Raw genomic sequence first — 20,948 nt, 5'->3', positions numbered from 1 at the left:
TTCAGTCCTCCAAGACTCTTCTCTTGCCCTGTGCCACATACTTTATGCTATCCTTTCTGTTCAGTAAGGATACGAGAGACTGTATATACTAAGCGGCAATGGCCAGACCATTTATAAAAATAGAACCTTGACCTACAATCTTCAGCAGCCTGCCAGGGAAACGAACCCCTTTTCTACAATAAATAAACCAGGAAGCGAGCCTACTGTAGATCAGCCTGGCAGGAGGCCAGATTACTATCTCCACTGGCAATCCAGAAAGCTAAACAATCACTTCTAACACATTCTGCCCCAAATGGCCAGGACTTGATTGATAACTGACAGCTTTCCTAGTTTTTGTCCCCGCTTCCAACTTAGGACCCACCAGAGAAAGCCAAATATGCTCCGCTCACCAATCACCAGAACACCCAGCTTCTAGGCAGCCTGCCTACAGCTTCCCCAGGCCAACAGCCTCCAATCAGGGCACCCCTGAATCCTTCTCTTTTTTCACTAGAAAGTTTTCCCACGTCTCTGCCAATACACTGGTGATCGTGGCAGACTCCCTTGCTTGTCTGAATAAATAGCCTTTGCTTTTCTCATTTGGTTGGTCCTTGTTTATTTCCACGATAAGAAATGTCAGATGTTTTCCTTTATTTTTATATTCAAACTTGAAAAACAGGAGGTGTGATTAAAATGCACTAGGGGGCTTCCCTGGTGGCGCAGTGGTTGAGAGTCCGCCTGCCGATGCAGGGGACGCCGGTTCGTGCCCCGGTCCGGGAAGATCCCACATGCCGCGGAGCGGCTGGGCCCGTGAGCCATGGCCGCTGAGCCTGCGCGTCCGGAGCCTGTGCTCCGCAACGGGAGAGGCCACAGCAGTGAGAGGCCCGCGTACCGCAAAAAAAAAAAAAAAAAAAAAAAATGCACTAGGACCAGCAAGAGATTGCTCCTTCAATGCTACTAATTTCCCTAGAGATTTTATTAAAATCAGCTTGCTGTGAGAGCATTGCACGCGCTGTGGTGTTTGCTTGGATTTCGTCACTTCAGCTCGGTGCTCAGGAGGACGCCCCTCTACCTGGTATATTCTCTCTAAGGCAGGGGACACTGCCACCCGTGTCTTCTCATCACAGTGTAAAGTACAGCCATGTTTTAGCGAAGATTTAAGGAAACTGACTTTAAAAAATCAGATCTGTAATTCCTAAAATAATTAACTAGAGCCAGCATGTTCTTAGATAATGAGGTAAAAATGGTATACATTTTAGTAACGCACCACTATTATCAATGCGTTCTAACTCCAACTGAATGCGTAAACTTGGCCTGGAATAGTCTTCGACCACATGCCTTCTCTTAGAGTCAGAACCTTTCAAAGTACACGCACATCTCTGGGACTTCTCAGTTGCCAATGTCTATATTTTCTCAATTCCCTTTTTTCTTAACAGCTAGTCATACACAGTTACTTACCTAATCTTGCTTATGTTAACCTGAGCTCTGTGAATTCCTGTATTATGGTCTGTTCACGTGTTAAAAGTGTAACTCTTCCTGACTTTTCCCATGACTATGCTTTATTTTGCTGCTATAGACTTACTTGATTCCTGATCCCTTCCCATCTGCTATTTGCTTTCTTAGCTGGATGTAGTTCTAACCTGAACCTGCATTAGTGTTACAAGTTACTTGTGTCCCCTCAAGAATTATATATTGAATTCCTAATCCCGTTAGTACCTCTGAATATGACTGTACTTGGAGATAGGGCCTTTAAAGATGTGAAGTTAAAATAAGGTCATTAGGGTGGCCCTAATCTAATGTGACTAGTGTCCTTATAAGAAAAGGAAATTTGGGGCTTTCCTGATGGCGCAGTGGTTGAGAGTCCGCCTGCCGATGCAGGGGACACGGGTTCGTGCCCCGGTCCGGGAAAATCCCACATGCCGTGGAGCGGTTGGGCCCGTGAGCCATGGCCACTGAGCCTGTGCGTCCGGAGCCTGTGCTCCGCAACGGGAGAGGCCGCAACAGTGAGAGGCCTGTTGCAGTCTTTGACTTACTATTTATGAAAAAAAAAAAAGTAAAAAAAAATCAACAAAGAAGATCTTAAAATTCTCATCATTATCATCATAGCTCTATCCATATATAGCACAGTTACTTTTAGCACATTTAATCTTCTTATAGATTCCTGAGAGAAGTAGTAGTATTTCATGCTCTTTATAAGTGAGGACTCTAAGGCACAGGGTGGTTAAGTAATTTGCCCGATAGCACACAGCTAATAAGTGGCACAGTGAGATTTTCAAACCAGGCAGCCTGGCTCCCATGTTTTACACCCCTAACCACTACACTGTATTGACTTTTATGAAGCTTCTAGAGGGGAAAAGAAAAAAAAAATCCAAAAGGCATCAGATTTCCCAACAGCAGCACTAAATGTTATATAACGCAATGGATCAATGCTTTCAAAAGTCTATGTAGAAATTATTTACTACCTAGAATTCTGTACATAGTCAAGCCTTCAATCAAGTGTAAGAACAGCTTCAGATAAGTCAGAAGGACAAAGACCAATACCATGTGATATCACTTATATGCAGAATCTGTAAAACAACACAAATGAACATATATACGAAACAGAAAGAGACTCAGAAAACAGACTTGCAGTTGCCAAGGGGGAGGGGGTATAGGGGAGGGATGGATCGGGAGTTTGGGATTAACAGATGCAAACTATTATATGTAGGATGGATAAACAACAAGGTCCTACTGTAGAGCACAGGGAAATGTATTCAATATCTTGCGATAAACCACAAAGGAAAAGAATATGAAAAAGTATATATATATATACACACATGTATAACTGAATCACTTTGCTGTACAGAAGAAATTAATACAACATTGTAAATACTTCAATAAATTTTTTTTTTAAAGAATAGCTTCAGACATTTTTAGAAATTCAGTTTTACCTGTGGTGTGTCCTTTCTCAAGAACACAGATAATCCTTTATCCAGATTAGAATCCAATAATTAGGGAGCCTCATACTGGGCAGAGGTCAGGAGAAGCTCCCTGATGACAGTTGTCCGGCAAAAGCCCAGACACCGACCAGTTCAGAGCAGAGCGAGGCAGGTGGCTCCTGGAGGGCTATCTTCGGAGAAAGAGAGAAAGAAAGTAATAGCTTACATGATGTTTTTGGCAAAGCGTAGAATAGTATAAGAGGTTTTACAGCACTCTTGCAGGGCTATAAAGAAGAAACAGTGATAAGGCCATTACAGAATTAAGCCAAAGCAAAGGAGGCAGAATCTATAAATGCTGCATGTGACATGAAGAGTAATTGTTACAACTCAGTAAAACCCAGATGTGAGTTTACCCAGATGTATGAAAGGTTTGTGACATGAGCTGAACTGCTAGATGGAGACGAGGGAAAAGAAGACATCAGATCGTTAACTTGTTCCCTTCCCTGACAGAAAATAAGAGATCAAGTCTAGAATTAATAAATCAAGAGATAGCAAAATATAAACAGATTACTTAGATAGAAGCAGGCAGATATGAGAAAACAATATTTAAAGGGATTAGTTGGGGGTTGGACTCTGGGGAAAACTTGAGTAAGGTACTGCTGCTTTCATTGTAAGACTTGTAGTAATATTTGACTTTTAAAAAAATGTGTGTGTCTTAATTGAATGAAGGGAAATAGTTAAGAATTAGTCTGCTCCTCTAAAGGCTTTCCGCAAGAAATCAGTGTTAGGAGAAGCCTTTAAAAATAGGACTTAATCTGATGTGGAAGAAAAAAGTGTGCCGTCCAAGCGGGGTGAGCAGAATATCTGGGAAAGGAGGAAACGACCCTGAACTGGAGGGAGGGTGTGGGTTAAGGAGAGCTGGCGCACAGTTTGGGATTGATGAGGCTTGAAACCGGGAAGTCCATCTCTAGATGACTGAGCGCCAAATATAGCTGAGGTGTAACTGAGAGGCGAGTGCTGATGACGGGTTTACGAGGCCATGAGGCACTGTGAAAACAAGCACCTCATCATCTTTTCTAAAGCCTGTGTAGCCAGAAGAAGAAACGTGAATCAGAAGCTGTTGTCCTCTGGGCAACCAACTCAAATACTAACCCTATGAGTTTCTCTTTTCAGTTTCATGAAATGAATGAATTTAGGGTCAAGGAAGTAATAGGTCAAATGAAACCTTTAAAAATGTAGGCATGGCCCGGTCTGTGTAAGCCTTCAGGTTCCTGTTGGAATTTCCTAAAAAGCGGAATTTTTTGCCGAGTCAGACAACTAATAATGTTACTGTAGAGAAAGTACATTTCTTCTTTCCTCCCCTTCTTCCTCCTCCTACCCCTCCCCCCCCAGTCCCCCCTCCCTTTCTCTCTCTCTCACAAGCACACACGTAATTAGGTTTGGTCTTTAATCCCCTGTAACCATGTGAATGTTTTATAGTGCAGTTCATTGGTTTGTGCTTGAAAATGCCATTTCCGGGTCCCATTCCAGATTTCTCCCTGATGCCCGTAAAAGAGACCCTGCCATGTCTTTCCAAAGCTGAAAAACACCCCCAAGCAGAATCCTTACTTTCGTAGAAAAAATGTTTCTGTTGAACACGTAGGGGATCGTGATGGTTGTGACCTTTGTGTTTTTCATCATGTCACCAGGTAGAACTGGTGTGATCTGGTTAGCCCAGTTTTCCCCAGTTGTCAGCGTGCGCCCCCTTTGAGACACACCCAGTTCCCAGCCAGGGACACCTTGTTCCACCAGTATGTGCCCAGTGTGTGCCCTGTAAGTCACAGGAGACGGGGACCCACGGCCGCTCTGCTGCCCCAGAGGGGCGCAGGGCCCCGAGCCCACCGCAGCCTGACACCCTCCTCCCACAGGTGCCCCGGGGATAATCAGGGGGCACCGCAGAGCCGGTTCTGGTGCTAGATGGTGATACCTTAGGCTCAGTCACCGGCCCAAGTGCTCTGTCATCCCTAAAGTGGAAAAGTCTCCACTGCACTCACAGTACAGACACTTCCAGTTGTCAAATTCCACGACAAACTACTGAACTCTAAAGAGGAAATGCTGAGTGGCTGTTTCATGATGAAAATAAATGTCCGTGCAGTGTCTGCTCAGCACTGAGCGTACTGAGCAGGTCGGTGGCACTGCCGCAAGAGTGTTTCCAGCTTGGGACCGACCGGGAGACCCTGCATCTGTTTGCTCCTTTCAGCCAGATGGGACGGTCCTCCAGCACCCCTGCGGCACGTATAACAGGGGCAAACAAGAAAGTTTTTTTAAAAAGTCATCACTATTCCCAGAAAAGTCCCTCTGCAGCGACACTTCCCTGGGGGGACCCTGGGGAGAGGGGTGCGGAAGGGGGCAGGAACGACATTTCACATGTAAAAGACAGCCTGCCCTTAAAGAAAATTTAAACATTTTATTTAGTGATGCAGTCACTTGAACATTTTCCCTAGGGCTCTGTGGCCTATTTTAGGAACAAAAGATCAGCTCTTTCCAAAGATGCCCCTAAAATCAGCCTTCAAAAGAAATGAAAGAAGCCACTAAAGTACTGGGAGGGCAGAGGGTGAGAGCCTGCCTGCCATATCAGGCACTGATAACCTCATTTGAGAAGTAATTTCAAGTGTTAGAGAGGTGATTCTCCCCTGTCTTTGTGGCAGTTTAACATGAATTAGACAGATTTATCTAACAACTTGAATAAGTTACAGTAGCTGCGGGGAGCGTTGGCAGTTTAGGTACATTTGGGGAGATCCATCTGGGGTGCATTCTCTTTCCCTGATCTTGGGATTCTTGAGAAAACCGTGGTCTTCTCTCACTCTGGGGACCTGCCTAAGTGAGGGGTTTTGAGTATCTCTTAATTGCAATGCAGTCTTTGACTTACTATTTATGAATTACCTTCTTGGGATGAAATAATATTGAAATTGTTACCAAACCAGGTTCGTTTACCAGGTTCGCAGCAGCAAAGAAAGGATTTATTCACAGGCAGCCAAGGGAGGAGACGGGAGAACCAGTCTCAGATCTGCCTCCCTGAAGGCAAGGAGCTTGAGATATTTATGGGATAAAGAAGTAGGGTGATCTTAGGGGTGGGGAAAGGTGATTGGATGTAGGGAAAAGGTGAGGTAATCAGTGGTCTGCCCAAGGTGTTTCTAAGTTACACGCTTCTTCATGGAATGTATGCGTAAAAACGGAGGGACTTCCCTGGTGGTCCAGTGGTTAAGACTCCATGCTCCCGATGCAGAGGGCACAGGTTCGATCCCTGGTCGGGGAACTAAGATCCCACATGCTGCATGGCATGGCCTAGAAAAAAAATTTTTTTAATAAAACAAAATAAATAGATAAAATAAAATAACAATGGAGGCACTTAGCATGATCTGAGTGTGCAGGTTTTGGTCCTCGACATCAAACAGTCATTCATCAGACACCTATACAGGCCCAGTTTTAGGGTCAGTGGTCCCAACCAGCCTTAGCCAGCTGGAGCTTGAACTAGACACAGCTGACTCCAAGTGCCTAGAAAACAACTCAGGCAAATGTCTTATTGTTTAGGCTAACATGAAGCTTGGAGGGTATGCAATTTGCAAGAAAATAATTAAGGCGAGCGTGGGTAGTAAAGTAGGCTGCAAGCAGATATATAGCAAACTATAAGACAAACTGAAGAATTTCTGTTAGTCACCAAGTTTCTGTTAACCCAATGGGGCACAGTTTCAGGGTGGTTTTTTTAACTCTATGGGGCATGGTTTCAAGATTATTTGTGGACAGATGATCCACACCAGCAGAGAGCATGGAGATGATAAGAGCAGCTCCAGATTTTGACACAAATCAGTGGGTGGGTTTCATAGAAATATAAAATCAATTGGTGCAGCTACTGTGGAAGACAATACGGAGGGTCCTCAACAAGTGAAAAATAGAACTACCAAGTGACCCAGTAATCCCATTACTGGGTCTATATCCAGAGAAATGCAAATGTAATTCAAAGTGAAATATTTTGAGATATCTGCACTTTTGCGTTCATTGTACCCTTATCCACAATAACCAAGATATAGAAACAACCTAAGTGTCCATCAGTGGATGAGTGGATAAGGAAGATGTAACACACACACACACACACACACACACACACACACATACACACACACGCGCGCGCGCACACGCGCGCACAATGGAACACTATTCAGCCACGAGAAAAGAAATCCTGCCATTTGTGACTTGGACGGACCTTGAGGGCACCAAGTGAGATAAGCCAGACACAGGAAGACAAATACTGTGTGGTATTACTTACAATGTGGAATCTCAATTAAAAAAAAAAAGTAAGACTCATAGAAACAGAGTGGAAAAGTGGCTGACAGGGGCTGGAGGCGAAGGAAGTAGGGAGAGGTTTGGGTAAAGGGTACAGACTTCCAGCTATACGATGGATAAGGTCTAAGGACCTGATGTATGACATTGAGACCGTAGTTGACAACACCGTATTGTAAATTGAAATTTGCTAAGGGAATAGAAGTAAAATATTCTCACTCCCAAAATATCAAATAAATAAATATATGAGGTGATAAATGTGTTAATCAGGTGGGGGGATTCCTTTCACAATGTATATGTATATCAAATTACCACGATCTACATTTTAAATGTCTTACAATTTTATATGTTAATTAAGCCTCAAAGCTGAATTTTTTTAAAAAAGAAATGTCAATAGACTCAAAGTAACAAGGGGGAAAAAAGCGGTATAAAATCAGTATCTAATCTTAAAACCTACCGCTTGCCCTAGAATATTGGAATATACCTAATGCGGTCACAGAGTGTCACAAGCGTTCCCGGGGTTTGGCTGAAGTTGGTACCGTGTCTTCACACAAATCTCTGAGTGTATCTGTCTTTGGTGGAGTCCTCTGCTCGTGCCGTCTTCCTGGCTCCTTCTTGGTTTTCCTACGTTGAATCGTTAATTCATAAAGCACGGGTTGGTAAAAACACTTTACACCTTCTCTTGTGCTTTGCCCCACCTGTAATTGGTCATCCAGCCTTCTCTTGAATACTTCAAAAGATAGAGACCCCTGTTTCATTTTATTTTATTTATTTATTTATTTTTTTTTTGCGGTACACGGGCCTCTCACTGCTGTGGCCTCTCCCGTTGAGGAGCACAGGCTCCGGACGCGCAGGCTCAGGGGCCATGGCTCGCGGGCCCAGCCGCTCCGCGGCACGTGGGATCTTCCCGGACCGGAGCACGAACCCGTGTCCCCTGCATCGGCAGGCGGACTCTCAACCACCGCGCCACCAGGGAAGCCCGAGACCCCTGTTTTATAAGGCAACTCGGTCCATTTTCAGAGCACGCTAATTGTTGCTTCCATCTTTTATATGTGTTTGTAACTCATCAGCTTTACTTCCTTGCTCTTGAGCCCCGATTCTCGTTGAAATCATCTGTTGTGTTCTTCGCTATCCGGGTACCCGTAGACTCCACGACCACATCCACTTCCCATGCAACGTAGGAATGTTTGAAATTATGAATGTTTCAAAATCCCGGTTTCTCTGTGTAACCTAGCCTCTTTCATGCCGTTTTCGTTCTTTTCTCCTGATAGTACTTCCCCCGAGGCTGCCACTCCGGATGCTTGCCCTGGCCTGCCGTCCCCCATAGCACCCACCCCTCTGCCATCTCCACTGCTCATCAGTATCGCTGTGCAGTGAGGGTTCCCAGGAGGAGAGCCTGTCCTTCTCCTCCCATGGGATCTACCCTCACCAGCCAGGCACTTACTGACAGAGCCTAAGGCACCCTCAAAGTGAGAAGTCAAAGAAATGTTTTTGTTTGGCTGAATTCTAAACACGAGGACATGTATTGGCTTTGTTTTGCTACTAATTTTATAACACGTCACATGCTCCAATGGACACTTTCCCAATGTTCTTGAAAGTTTAATTAATATTTACCACGTTGAATGGCGTCTTTATGAGGACCTCTATTGGGAGGTGGAATTAAGTCTGTGATTTGTATTCCAGTTTGGACGCTGGAGTGTCATGTGGGCTGTACGGCAGGGTCCTGATGTAATGATGCTCAACAAGATTAGTCCTCTCGGTTGGTTAGGGTCTGTGAAAAAACGACCTTTAGGCAGACGTGAAAACAAACGTTAGACGGAACTGCTCTCAGCGGTTCCTGGGAATTACTGAAACATTTATGCTGCGAAGGCACTTGGTTCTGAAAACTAATTATTAGGTGGGTTTTTTTACACCCTTGACAAGAGGTCCTAGAGGAAATTGAAATAAGTAATCTAGATGAGAGGGAACATTTCATTACTTATTAATCAGACAAACAAAAAGCTGAACGTCACTATAAGGTGTTTTACCAGGCATATTTTCAGTCCAGTAAAACCAGAATCTTCCCTCTAGTCCTTAGAAAGAAACTGGAAGTTAATCCGAGATGAAGGCCTTGCAGTGATGGATAGAGCCCAGGGCCTGTTTCTGCCTGAAGATGAGAACCTGAGGGAAAAGGGTGACTGGAGCCAGTTTACACTGTGGCAGCAAGGTGAGCATGCTACTTCCAGATCATTCTCTGCAACCTGATGGGAAGGGGGGACTTCTGCCAATACCTCCCAGAGCTAGGGTTCCCTGACTTAAAGGAAACTACCTGGGAAACCCAGATTATGAAAATCTATTTGTTACTTCTTGAAACTATGTAGGAACACTCATCTGTGTGTGTGTGTGTGTGTGTGCATGTAAATATATGGGTGTGTATATGCATGTGTGTATTTGGATAAATATATATATATATGTTGTATTTTGATTTTCCTGGTCTTTCCTGTTAAATGATATGTTACAAAGAGTAACCCTACCGTACAGACGTAACTGAAGAGCCCACCGTGTGCTCATCGACGCCTTAGAAAGGAGCTTTCCTGAGCCTCTTTTGCTCCTGTACCTTGGAGACGATGTTGCGTGCCAAAATGATACCACCGCGGTGAGAGCCGTTGGGGTGGTGACAAACCAGAGTGACAAGTCAATAATAACTAGTGTCTGAGCTCATCAAGAATAGGAAGAGGGCTTCCCTGGTGGCGCAGTGGTTGAGGGTCCGCTTGCCAATGCAGGAGACGCGGGTTCGTGCCCCGGTCCGGGAAGATCCCACATGCTGCGGAGCGGCTGGGCCCGTGAGCCATGGCCGCTGAGCCTGCGCGTCCGGAGCCTGTGCTCCGCAACGGGAGAGGCCACAACAGTGAGAGGCCCACGTACCGCAAAAAAAAAAATAGGAAGAGGTTCACAGTCAACCTAATATTCCTTGAGCTGAACCCAGGCCCAGGTACACAGACAGGGCCTCAATCTGTGTGTGTCCAATGAGTTAATATATCAATCTGTCCTCGAAATGAGGAGCACTGAATTTTATCTTTAAAGCTCTCTCCAATTCTCTTCTGGAAAATTCAAGTTAACCTGGGTTAACGGTAGCTGAACAAAAGTAAATCTATTTTGAAGACTAAACAGCATGTGTCACACATCTTTAGCTGCAGAAAATAAATTGAGAGGATGATAAGCAGTTGGTTTATATCATGGGACAAATAGCACTGTTGTTTATGTCGGTATGCTTTCAGAATACTAAGATTTACACGTCAGAGAAAGAAGAACGACTTCAGTACTATTTTCAGGGAAATGTCCAACAGAAGAGACATCACATGATTTCAAGTGACTGTGTCAGCTTTTTGCCAGCAAGATTTTTTTAAATAGAGCTGTGATAAGGTCAATATGTGAACAACATGCTAATTTTGTCTATTGGCATCTCACTAAATGAGTCAATTCTGTTGGCCGTAAGCATTCACCAGTTCATCTGATGGCTCCGTTCCATCAACATCCTCATGCTTCATGGCTTCCTACACTAAGTCTTCAGAATAGTATGCATCCTGGCAGTAATTTCCGGAAACCATAGTCTCCACTAAAAGCACATGCTTTAATAAGGTTGAAATATGCAAAGCATTATGGGGCATAGAAAAGTGTTAAACAAGAAAGGAAATAAATAATGGAGACAGTTTCATTGGGGGCAACATTTTGACTTTTAAGGTTTTTGTGTATTTAAAAAATTTTTTTAATGGTAGCACAGTACATATAACTTAAAATTTACCACCTTACCTGTTTTCAAGTGTACATTCAGTGGGGTCATGTATATTCATATTTTCACACAACCAATCTCTAGAACTGAGTTTCATCTTGCAAAACTCAAACTCTGTACCTATTAACAACACTCCCCACTGCCCTCCCCCAGCCCTTGGCAACCACCGTTGCACCTTCTGTTTCTATGAATTTACTACTTCAGACACTTCATAGAAGTGGAATCATACAATATTTGTGAACTTATACATTTTCATATATTTTGATTATACCTGATTTTCCATGAATTAGAGTAATTTCTTAAAATATTATTTACTTCCTTGATCTTTGTTAAATTCTTCTTCCCACTGAATGGAATTTGCATGTTCCTTTTTTTTCCTCTCTCCTTAAGTTTGACAAAGTGATCTAGTATGTTCTTTAAAAACCTCAAATTATATCTCACCTTATTTTGATTTTTTTCTAATTCCTGCTTTTATAGTTTTCTTCCTCCTCATGTTCTTTTTGTTGTTTATTTTATCCATTTTTTCTAAACTTTTCAATCAGAACTTCTTAGTAACTTTATTTTCATTCTTTCATCTTCATTAATAAAAGCATTTAAGGCTATGGACTGATCTCTAGATTTAGCTTTGGATACTTTCCTTAAGCTATAATTTATATTTTCACTTGTATTATTCCCCCCAGAAACGACTTCATTTTTATCTCAATTTCCATTTCGATTCAAAATAATTTAGAAGTGTGTGTCTGTGTTTTATAAGTATCTGTTTTCCAATCAGTTGCAGTCAATTAAATAGAAATTAATTTCTAGTTTTATTTTATGATCATAAAATAATACAACTCCCATAGTTGCTCTTTTAAGAAGTTTTATTAAGGTTCTTGGTGGTCTTTTGTTTGTGGTTCCAGGCTTCTGTGAGAAACCCAGTAACTGTTTTCTGGAAACAAATTTCACAGTTTAAAGAATTTTGAAGGCAGCTAGTATTGTAGCTTGCATAGAAGCAGGGTGGCACCCCTGAAGGCAGATGCCCTGTTGGCCTGGAGACAGAGGGGAGGGAATCCTGCAGCAGGAGGGGTCAGGAAGATGAGGGGAGGGAGATGGCGGGGTCGTTTCTTAGCCACACTGAGAGCTCAGATTCAGACAGGAGGCCCATGAGGATCTGACTTGTGAAGACTTCGAGGTTGTCTAGCCTAGTTAGGAAAGGATGCTGCTGGAATCTTGAAGGCCTTGAAGCTATGGCTGCAGGCTTCATTTCTATCCATATGTAAGTGGGAATCATGGAAGTTCTCTAAGTAACCCAACCATTTCTGAAGTATATTTATTCCTTTTTAAATGATCAACGTTTTTGAGTTGGAGAAAAAAAAAAAAGACCGACTCAACAAATATACATAACTAATTTTTCCCCACAGATGTTTTCAAATTGCTGTGTGAATGTTACAGAACATCTGTTTTGCTCGTTTATTGTTTTAACGATGAACGCTAAAACATAGTGTTAACAAATATGCCACACATGCACAGTCACGCTTTCTTCCAGAGCCCATGGGAGATGGTGCTAACCCATCCCAGTAGCCTTTCTGGATGAGCTCAAGCTGAACCTCTGAATCCTGCTCAACACAGTGTTCTAGGTAGCCACTGTCAACTGATCAGAGTTGTCATGCAAGGTGAACCTATTGTCATCCCAGCAGTAAAGCCTTGAAACTTCAGAGAGATACAACCCAGAACCTTTAAAAATCTCACCTCCATGATACCCCTCATAAAGTGTATTCTTCACATGTAGATGAAATATTCAGTTGGTTCTTTCAGATTTGCATCAGCAGTTAGATCTCTTTCTGGGGCTGTTTTTCCCAAAGAAACAAAGTTTATCACTTCTTGAAAGTTACTTTAAACTGTGTGAGAAATAATAAATTAAAAACAAAACCACACTGAGTTCAGCTGCTGGGCAGTTTTCTCCTCCACGGAATGGTTTGTTCTGCACGGTTATGTTCAAATCCAAGACGCGACATAGTGAAAATCATGATTTAAAGCATAGCCTTTGGAGACCGAGGATCCCGAGTTGGGGTCCTGGCTGCACCACTTGTTAGTGTGTGATGTGGGCTTGTTCCTGACTCTGAGCCTCAGATTCCTCAGCTGAAAAATGACGATGAAAATAGTGCCTCGACCGCCTGCCAGTGCAGAGGACAGGGGTTCGTGCCCCGGTCCTAGAAGATCCCAGATGCCGCGGAGCGGCTGGGCCCGTGAGCCATGGCCGCTGAGCCTGCGCGTCCGGAGCCTTTGCTCCGCAACGGAAGAGGCCACAGCAGTGAGAGGCCCGCATACCGCCAAAAATAAAGAAAAAAAGAAAAGAAAATAGTGCCTCGAGTATGGGGTTGTTACCAGGATCAGTGAGCAAAGGTCTGACATACAGAAAAATGATAGCGATTCTAGTTTTTATTACATAATAAGCATACATTATGTAACAGTAACGGAGACATCCTTAGGTCGCCGTTAAGAACATGGACTCTGGGTCCAGTTGGACTGGAATTCCCACTCTGCCACTTACCGTGTGACCTCTCCGTGCCTCGCTTCCTCTTCTATAAAATACCATTCTAATAGTGTCCCCCTCCCTGGTGTGTGGGCATCAGGTGAGTGGTCCCTGGCCCGTGCTGAGCACCATGGAAGTGTAGTTGCGTTCCTAAACCCTCCCAATCACGTGTGAATAGTTAAAACTACCACCGGCAATCCACGAATGATAAGATTCCCCTACAGAGAATCTGTGTTTACAGACTAGAAAAGATTTATGTGGCTAAATGGCTAGAGATGTTCTCTAATTCACTCCTCACCAAGTGGCAATCCTAGTGACCCAATCTGTTAGGTTCCCCATTTATTAGCTCTCATTCGGGTAAGACACACGTGTTCTCCAAGTGACACGTGCTCAGCCCTCACCACTGTGCCCGTGGGAAATCCAGACACCTCTAGCCGCTCCTCAAGGCCCCAGGCCTCACCTAGCTGCTGCCTGAACACACAGAACCCACAACTGGTACTACCGCTAAGTCATCCCCAGATCCTGCTTTTAGGACGGCATGGGAAGCTAGGGCTTGAACATTCTTTATGATGTCGTGTACAAGAATCTGTTGGTTCAAACTGACATTATCATTAAACTCATATTCAATTAGTAACTAAAAACAGCAACTACCATTTTCCTCAAGAGACAGATTACTTAGGAAAAACAAATATAGAAGTTGTTTTCTAAAATATCGAGGTCCATTTGATTGAGGACGCTGCCATTAAGATACATTCCTTGTTAACGCTCATTTTATTCTCAGTATATAATTATCTTAGGACACAACTAACATTAATTAAATAAACTTGAACTCAGCTTAGATGTATCAGTACCTTGTAGGAATCCTGAATAGGGAATTACAATGTCTCTACCTTTTAAAAAAAAACCCATTGTTTTCCTCGTCCGTGAGAGCAAATGATGCTGTACCTTCCTAAGCACATCTTTCTTAAGAAACAGTGATTTTGTCGATGGTGAAGGAATTTGCCTAGTCCAGCCTGCTTTAGACTATGTCCCCAAATCTGTGTTCTTGGCCAGGCCCTCAGAGAAACCCCCATCTCTCAGAGACCTCTCCCCTCGTCACTGAAATCCTATTCTTATCAGCATATAAAGGATGACCTGTACATTGGAAAATACATTAAATTTCAATGAAAACTAATGTGTGGGTGAGTAGAATATAGTCCTAGAAAATGCACTTTTAGGTCAGAAGTGTAACATAAGCCATTTTCCTTCCTTGGGGGCTGGGGGGTGGATGAGTTTCCTGTGGCTGCTATAACGATGACCATAAATGTCGTGGCTTAAGATAACTCAGATGTTGTACGTTTACAGTTCTGGGTCTCGCTGAGCTAGTCAGAGTGTCACCAAGGCTGCATTCATTTAGAGGCCGCCCACATTCCTTGGCTGTGGTCCCCTTCCGTCTTTGGAGCCCACAGTAGCCACTCAAGTCTTTCTCGTTCTGTATCCCCCTGGCACTGACTCCCTCTTCTACATTTAGACCCTGTGATTACACTGGGCCCATCCAGTTCATCTACGATAATCTCCTTCTTTAAAGGTCAGCTGGTTAGTAATCTCCACGTCACCTGCAACCTTAATTTTCCCTTGCCACGTAACATAACCTATTCACGAGTTCCTGGGCTTAGGATGTGGTCTTCTTTAGGAGGGAGCCGTTGTTCTGCCTGCCACAGGGCGAAAAATAAGTATTCAACACATGCCTTGCCCGTTAGACATCCTTAGTCAAATACGGTAGTCCAAGGCTGGGTGCAGAGCTCTGGTCCTTGCTGTGCCCGTCAGTGTTTATTGGAACAGGACACTCTGTCTTCTCGTGTTTACTCGGCCTTCTCATTCTTACAGTAAGGAGGACAGTATAGATTGTGTGTGGTCAAAACGGGATGAGTTAAAGCTTTACTGTGATTTGTTTCTAACAGTGGTTTTATCATTTATTGTTCTAGGAAGGAAAAATGAAAATGCCTGTAAAGGAGCTCGTAAAACCTGTTCTTTACTAGATAAATTCCCCGAGACGACAGGATGCCGAAGAGGACAGGTACCAAGAATGTTTTCTGTGCTGGGAAGAGCACAGTCAGTTATTAGGGGAATAAATGGGAATGCTCATGTTTACAAAGAAACGGTTATTTCCTTTGACCCACTGAATGCCTCTTTTTTCACTTGCTTTTTAATAAAACATAATGTCATGCCCTCGACGGCAGCACTGAGGGTGGAAAATGTTCAGCGTTTATAGCTTTGTGGAAAATAGGAGTCCTTACTTTTAGTTCCTTCACAAAGAAATAAGACGAGGATATAAATTCTGAGTACTGCAGAGGCACTAATCTGAATTGACAGTAATTTTGTACTTTTAGCAGTTCTCCCAAACCTTGGTAAATGGATGAACAGGGTGGTACGTTTTCTGTGCAGATCAAATATTCCGTCATGCACCCGGGAACCCACGTGTGGCCGCACACGGGACCCACGAACTGCAGGCTCCGAATGCACCTGGGCTTGGTGATTCCCAAGGAAGGCTGCAAGATCCGGTGTGCCAACGAGACCAAGTATGTTTCCTCCCATCCCTTTCTCTCTTACTCGTCACCTCTGAGGATGGATGTTCGTTACGACAAAGCTGTGCTCGGTTGGATTGTTTCTCTTCCTTTGTCACTGAAGTAGACTGGAGTGGGTGGTATTAATCCAGCTTCTTAGTCGGTGTCCCACCTCTGAGCGTTCCGTGGGTCTGGAGATACTCCCCAGTTCTAGGGCTGCCCTCCTTAATCATTTCTCCCCAGAGCATTCTTGTCTGATGGACGAACCTTCTTGCTTCTCTTTCTAGATGGACAGACTTGCATGCAGTCAGCTAACTTGTACTAAACCCTACACATACTACACATTGTGTTTATTGCTTTACACCTTGAACTATGCATCAGTACAAAGAGTCTCCTTCCTGAAGAAAACACCCTGTGATATTTATATGTCTTGCTCTAGAGGACACAGCATGGTGCAGCGGACGTGGCTGCCTTTTCAAATCCCAGCTGTGCCAACTAATCCTGTGTCACCTTGGCCAGTCACTTAATCCCCTGCAGCCTCAGCCTGCTTACTTATAAAATCGGCAGCGTTGCTATCTACTTTGCAGGGTTGTTGTCCAGATTAAACGAAATAATGCCTACAAGGCACTTAGCCCGGGTACCGGCCTGAGAAGGGACATGGTGAATGTCAGGGCAACTTCTTTTGATGCCTTTGCCTGTCCTGGTCCTATTACTCTGTTCCCCTGGAATGCCCGCCTTTTCACCCATCCAAAATTAACCTATTACTAAGATCCAATTTTGTTCCTAAAAAGGAACCTCTCCTTTGACTTCTTAGAGTATTTACAGGGTATATTCTCAGTGATTCTGCTTTTTATTTCCATTGCTTTTTATTAATTGGTATATATTGGTCTAATCTCTGGGACTGAGCTGTAAGTGCCTGGAGGGCAGAAACCAAGTTGTCTTCTCACACATGTATCACGGCCCTTGGTGGAGGTCTGCTGGAGGGGTGTGCAGGAGGGTACTGGTCGTTCATTGGTTATTGGCAGACACCTGCCTGCCCCGGGCCTGGGGCAGCAGCCCACCGTGCCATGAGGGGTTCCGAGACGACTCACATGGGGGTCTTCCCCCACCAGAGGTGTCCAGGCAGGGAGAAAACACAGCTCGAAAGTCGTGAGTCATAAGAGAGGCTCAGGCGAGGATGCTGCAGGTGGTCGGTGGGCAGGCAGCTCATTTGCGCTGAGAATTGGGAAACCTGACAGTGGTGGCTTTTAAAGACAGGAAGCATTTGCACATTAAAAGCTGGAAGGGAGGGGCACTCGAGGCTGAACAAACAGCATCAGCATAGGCACGGAAGCCAAAAATTACAAGCCACGTGTGAGGAATATTGAGTGCTTTCAGCAGCCAAGAGTGTGGGATACTGTTAAGAGGTAAACGGACCTTTAAATTCTGGTAAATTTTTCCAGAATTTATTTGAACACATATGATTCGAATCAGGTAGCACCAAACCAAAGGTGGCTAGGAGTGCTCCACTGGCACGTGCTGGGGGCCAGGTTTTCATAGAGGAGCTGCTGAAGCAATGCAAGGAGATTATCTGACTGGTTATAGTGTAAGCGGTTGCCTCGTTTGGGAAAGGCTGCTGCTAATCGTGATTGGTCGTTCTTAAGTTTCACTTTCTCAGATTCCAGTGAATTGACTCCGCGGTAGGTTTTGCTTTGCTACGAGGCTACCAAGGCATTAGAACACCTCCGTCTAATGGCCTCCTTGTTTCGTTCCTTTAACATACGGAATGAGGTTGGAAAGTGAGAGAGTGGATTAGAAGCTAAATCATGGAAGGCTTTGAATACAAACTAGTGGGATCAGATCTCTTTTAGGAAGGCGTTCTGGAAACCCTGGGTGTGTCCGATGGGGCGTTTGGGAAGAACAGTTAACAGACTGCCTCAGTAGCCCACCCCAGAAGGGCAGGGATTGGGATCCTGGAAAGAAAGGGAGAGTAAAGAACAGAGGCAGGAGATGTGATGAAGATTGACTCGAGTGAATCTCGAGCATGTGGGGCAAGGGAGGGGTGCCCGTGATGATGCGACAGTTTCCATTTTGGTCAGTAGGGGGGTGTTGATGCTTTAGCAGATGCTGAGAGCTTGGGAGGCATGAGGCAGGTTAGGGGAACAGATCATGAGTCTGGTCTTCATATTATTTGTTTAAGTTGCTGTTGGAACACAGGAATGAAAATATCCAGGAGTCTGCTGGATAGTGAGGTCTGGAGCTCAGGGCAGAAGTCAAGTCTAGACATAAAGGTTTTAGAAGCAGGCTTATTGGGAGGCTCTAGAGGAAACGTGAGAGTCCATGGCCACATCGACATTTCGGAGGCAGAAGGAAAGAGAGCCAAGAAGGAGCTGGGGCAGCAGAGGGCAGAGCTGGAAGAGCCAGGAGGGGGAATCAGAGATGGCCAGACCGGGCGAAGTTTCTTCCAAGATGCAAAGGAGCTCACCAAGCCTTGCTGAGCTCCGTTCGGGTCTACAGGGTCTCTCTGCCAAAGGGGAGAGGGGCAGGGGACCCAGGGAAAACAGAGAGGAGGTGGGAGTGTGCTGGGGAAGGCAGAGTTTGACGAGGTCAACTCCTTGGAGGTCAAATAAGACTCACAGGGGCCGAGGTCAACTCCTTGGAGGTCAAATAAGACTCACAGGGGCCGTGAAGATGGAGAGGAGCTTCAGACCTAATTTAAGTATACCAACTTAGGGTCTTAAACTGAAGCTGGGAATGTGATTAGGGGAACTGTCTGCACCCACCAGAAGTAGGGAAGGGCTGTAAGCCCAGCCCCACGGCTCACTTGTAGGGTGATCTTGAATAAGAGCATTGACTGGGCTGCCCCTCCATTCCCACTGGGCTAAAAGCCAGCCTCCTTCAGGTGGCAGTAAGTAGCTGCTGATAACAATACTTTGCAGATGGTATAGTTCACAAATTCACAGTGATTATTAAAAAGCACTTGCCGACACCCCGCCTCTCAAGGGCTAGGGCGGCGGTTTTGCGGAGGATGGATTGTTTCACGCTGTCTCGTCCCCAGGGAGCTTTGAAGCATCGGTGCCCTTCCTCTCCCTCCTCAATGCTGGTCAGCCTCCTTCTCCACGTCCCTTCTATGGTACTTGTTTTATGTTGCATTACATTCTCATCCTTCATAATCCTTAACTCCAGGGTGGCCGGGTCAGGCTAAGTATTTCATTACAAAAAGAGTGTTTTTCATGAGAGAAATGGGTCAATGAAATTAAAGCACTGTGCAATGCTTCTAGTGAAAATAGCTAGAGAGCTGAATAGTAGAGTCAGTTTATAAACTCTGAGGACAGAACGTGAAATCTGTATGTAATATGAAATCATACGTAATATGAAATCTGGGAAGTTTCACACTTATTATGGAAGCACTGTTAGTGTGGAAACAGAAGCACACGTACCAGGACATCAGGCTTCCTTGTTATGGGCAAGTGGAAGCAATTTTTCAGAGCTTCTCCACTTTTGAAGGAGTAGCAATTTGTGCCTTGTAGTTCTCAGGTATTAATCATCACACTGCGATTCCTGCTAGCGGGCGTGCGTGTTGGTTAAAGATTCCATCGCTGCAAATCATAGCACAGCTCTTTCTATCTGAAGATGGGCTTGAAGGTATGCAGCTGTCTATCTCAATAAGTAAAATGATCATTTAAAATGAATAAATGCTTTCTGATGACAAAACTGATGCATGCCCCTGCTACATAATTTGTGAAACACAGAGAAGCACGACAAAGAAAGTAAATATTATTTTTGATTTCGGTACTCAGGGATATTGCTCAGACGCTTCTCAGGGCCTGTATAATGTATATTCATGATGAGGAAGCTCCTAGTGATAATATGCATTGTGCCTGCTATGTGTCAAGCACGGTTCGAAGCCCTCTGCATACCTTCACGACAACCCCGTGTAACTGGGAGTATTAAAATCCCTACTTTTCAGCTGAGGTGACGGATGTATAAATAGGCTGAGCAACTTCCCCAAGGTCACTCAGCTTAGCAAGTGTCGATATTTGTATCAGAGTCCTAGGGCTGCCGTAACAAATTAACACAATCTGGATGACTTAAAACAACAGAAATTTCTTCTCTCACCATTTTGGAGGCCAGAAGTCCGAAATCAAGGTATGGTCAGGGTTGGGTCCTTCTGGAGGCTCTGAGGGGCAGTCCCTGTCCCCTGACTCTCTCCTGGCTTCCGGTGGCCGCGGGCTCTCCTTGCTGCGTCCTGGCTCGTAGGCGCACCACTGCCATCTCTGCCCCTGTCATCATGTCACCTCCTCCCTCCGCCTTCTGCCCTTGTCTTCTTTTCCAAAGGCGCTTACTGAGGACCTCCCTGGCGGTCCAGTGGTTGAGACTCTGCACTTCCAATGCTGGGGACACGAGTTCCATCCCTGGTCGGGGAACTAAGATCCTACATGCTGGGGGCATGGCCAAAAAAATAAGCAAATAAATAATTAAAGGCACTTACTGGATTTGGGGCCCAACCTAACCCGGAATGATCTCAAGCCCTTTAACTTAATTACAACGGCAAAGACCCTTTTTTCCAAATCAGGTTATATCCACAGCTTCCAGGGGGACATACTTCTGGGGGTGAGGGCCACCATTCAGCCCACTACAGTGTTGGAACCAAGGTTCCATGCCAGACAGTTTGGCTTGAAAGTTTGTGCTTCTAGCCTCAATGCCATAGACCCACTTATATATAGGTTTGGGGGCTTTTTGAGTTTTGTTCACAAGATTAGGATCATGCTATACTTATAAGGTGACCACCTTGAATGCTGGTTTTTGTTTCCAGACATCAGAGTAACAAGTAGAGAAGGCTGCTGGGGAGTCTCCATCTCTGGGGGTTTGTTCGTGTCCCCCTCGACAGGCCATGCTTTGCAGTCAGTAAAATGAGCTCATTAGCGATCTTG

The 20,948-nt window shown here is 44.6% G+C and overlaps 1 protein-coding gene across 8 annotated transcripts in view; it reads left to right on the top strand.

The window, feature by feature from the left end:
- ASPH (aspartate beta-hydroxylase) overlaps positions 1 to 20,948 on the top strand; it is a 256,661-nt gene that overhangs the window by 177,058 nt on the left and 58,655 nt on the right. For 7 of the 8 annotated variants that reach the window (XR_009536458.1, XM_060128096.1, XM_060128093.1 and 4 more), the window contains 3 exons: positions 9,282 to 9,417; positions 15,457 to 15,548; positions 15,917 to 16,050. Coding sequence is in view for 7 of the 8 variants with exons in the window: in XM_060128096.1 (XP_059984079.1) it covers positions 9,282 to 9,417; positions 15,457 to 15,548; positions 15,917 to 16,050 (362 nt within the window). In the remaining variant the exon portion in view is untranslated. Of the gene's footprint in view, positions 1 to 9,281; positions 9,418 to 15,456; positions 15,549 to 15,916; positions 16,051 to 20,063; positions 20,152 to 20,948 lie in introns of those variants that run through there. The other variant, XM_060128097.1, reaches the window with a different exon arrangement.

This window comes from Lagenorhynchus albirostris, chromosome 17, assembly GCF_949774975.1.
Source record: "Lagenorhynchus albirostris chromosome 17, mLagAlb1.1, whole genome shotgun sequence".
NCBI classification, from domain to species: Eukaryota; Metazoa; Chordata; class Mammalia; order Artiodactyla; family Delphinidae; genus Lagenorhynchus; species Lagenorhynchus albirostris.
Note: the sequence above shows the minus strand (reverse complement) of the source record. Positions and strands in the feature narration are given on the sequence as shown.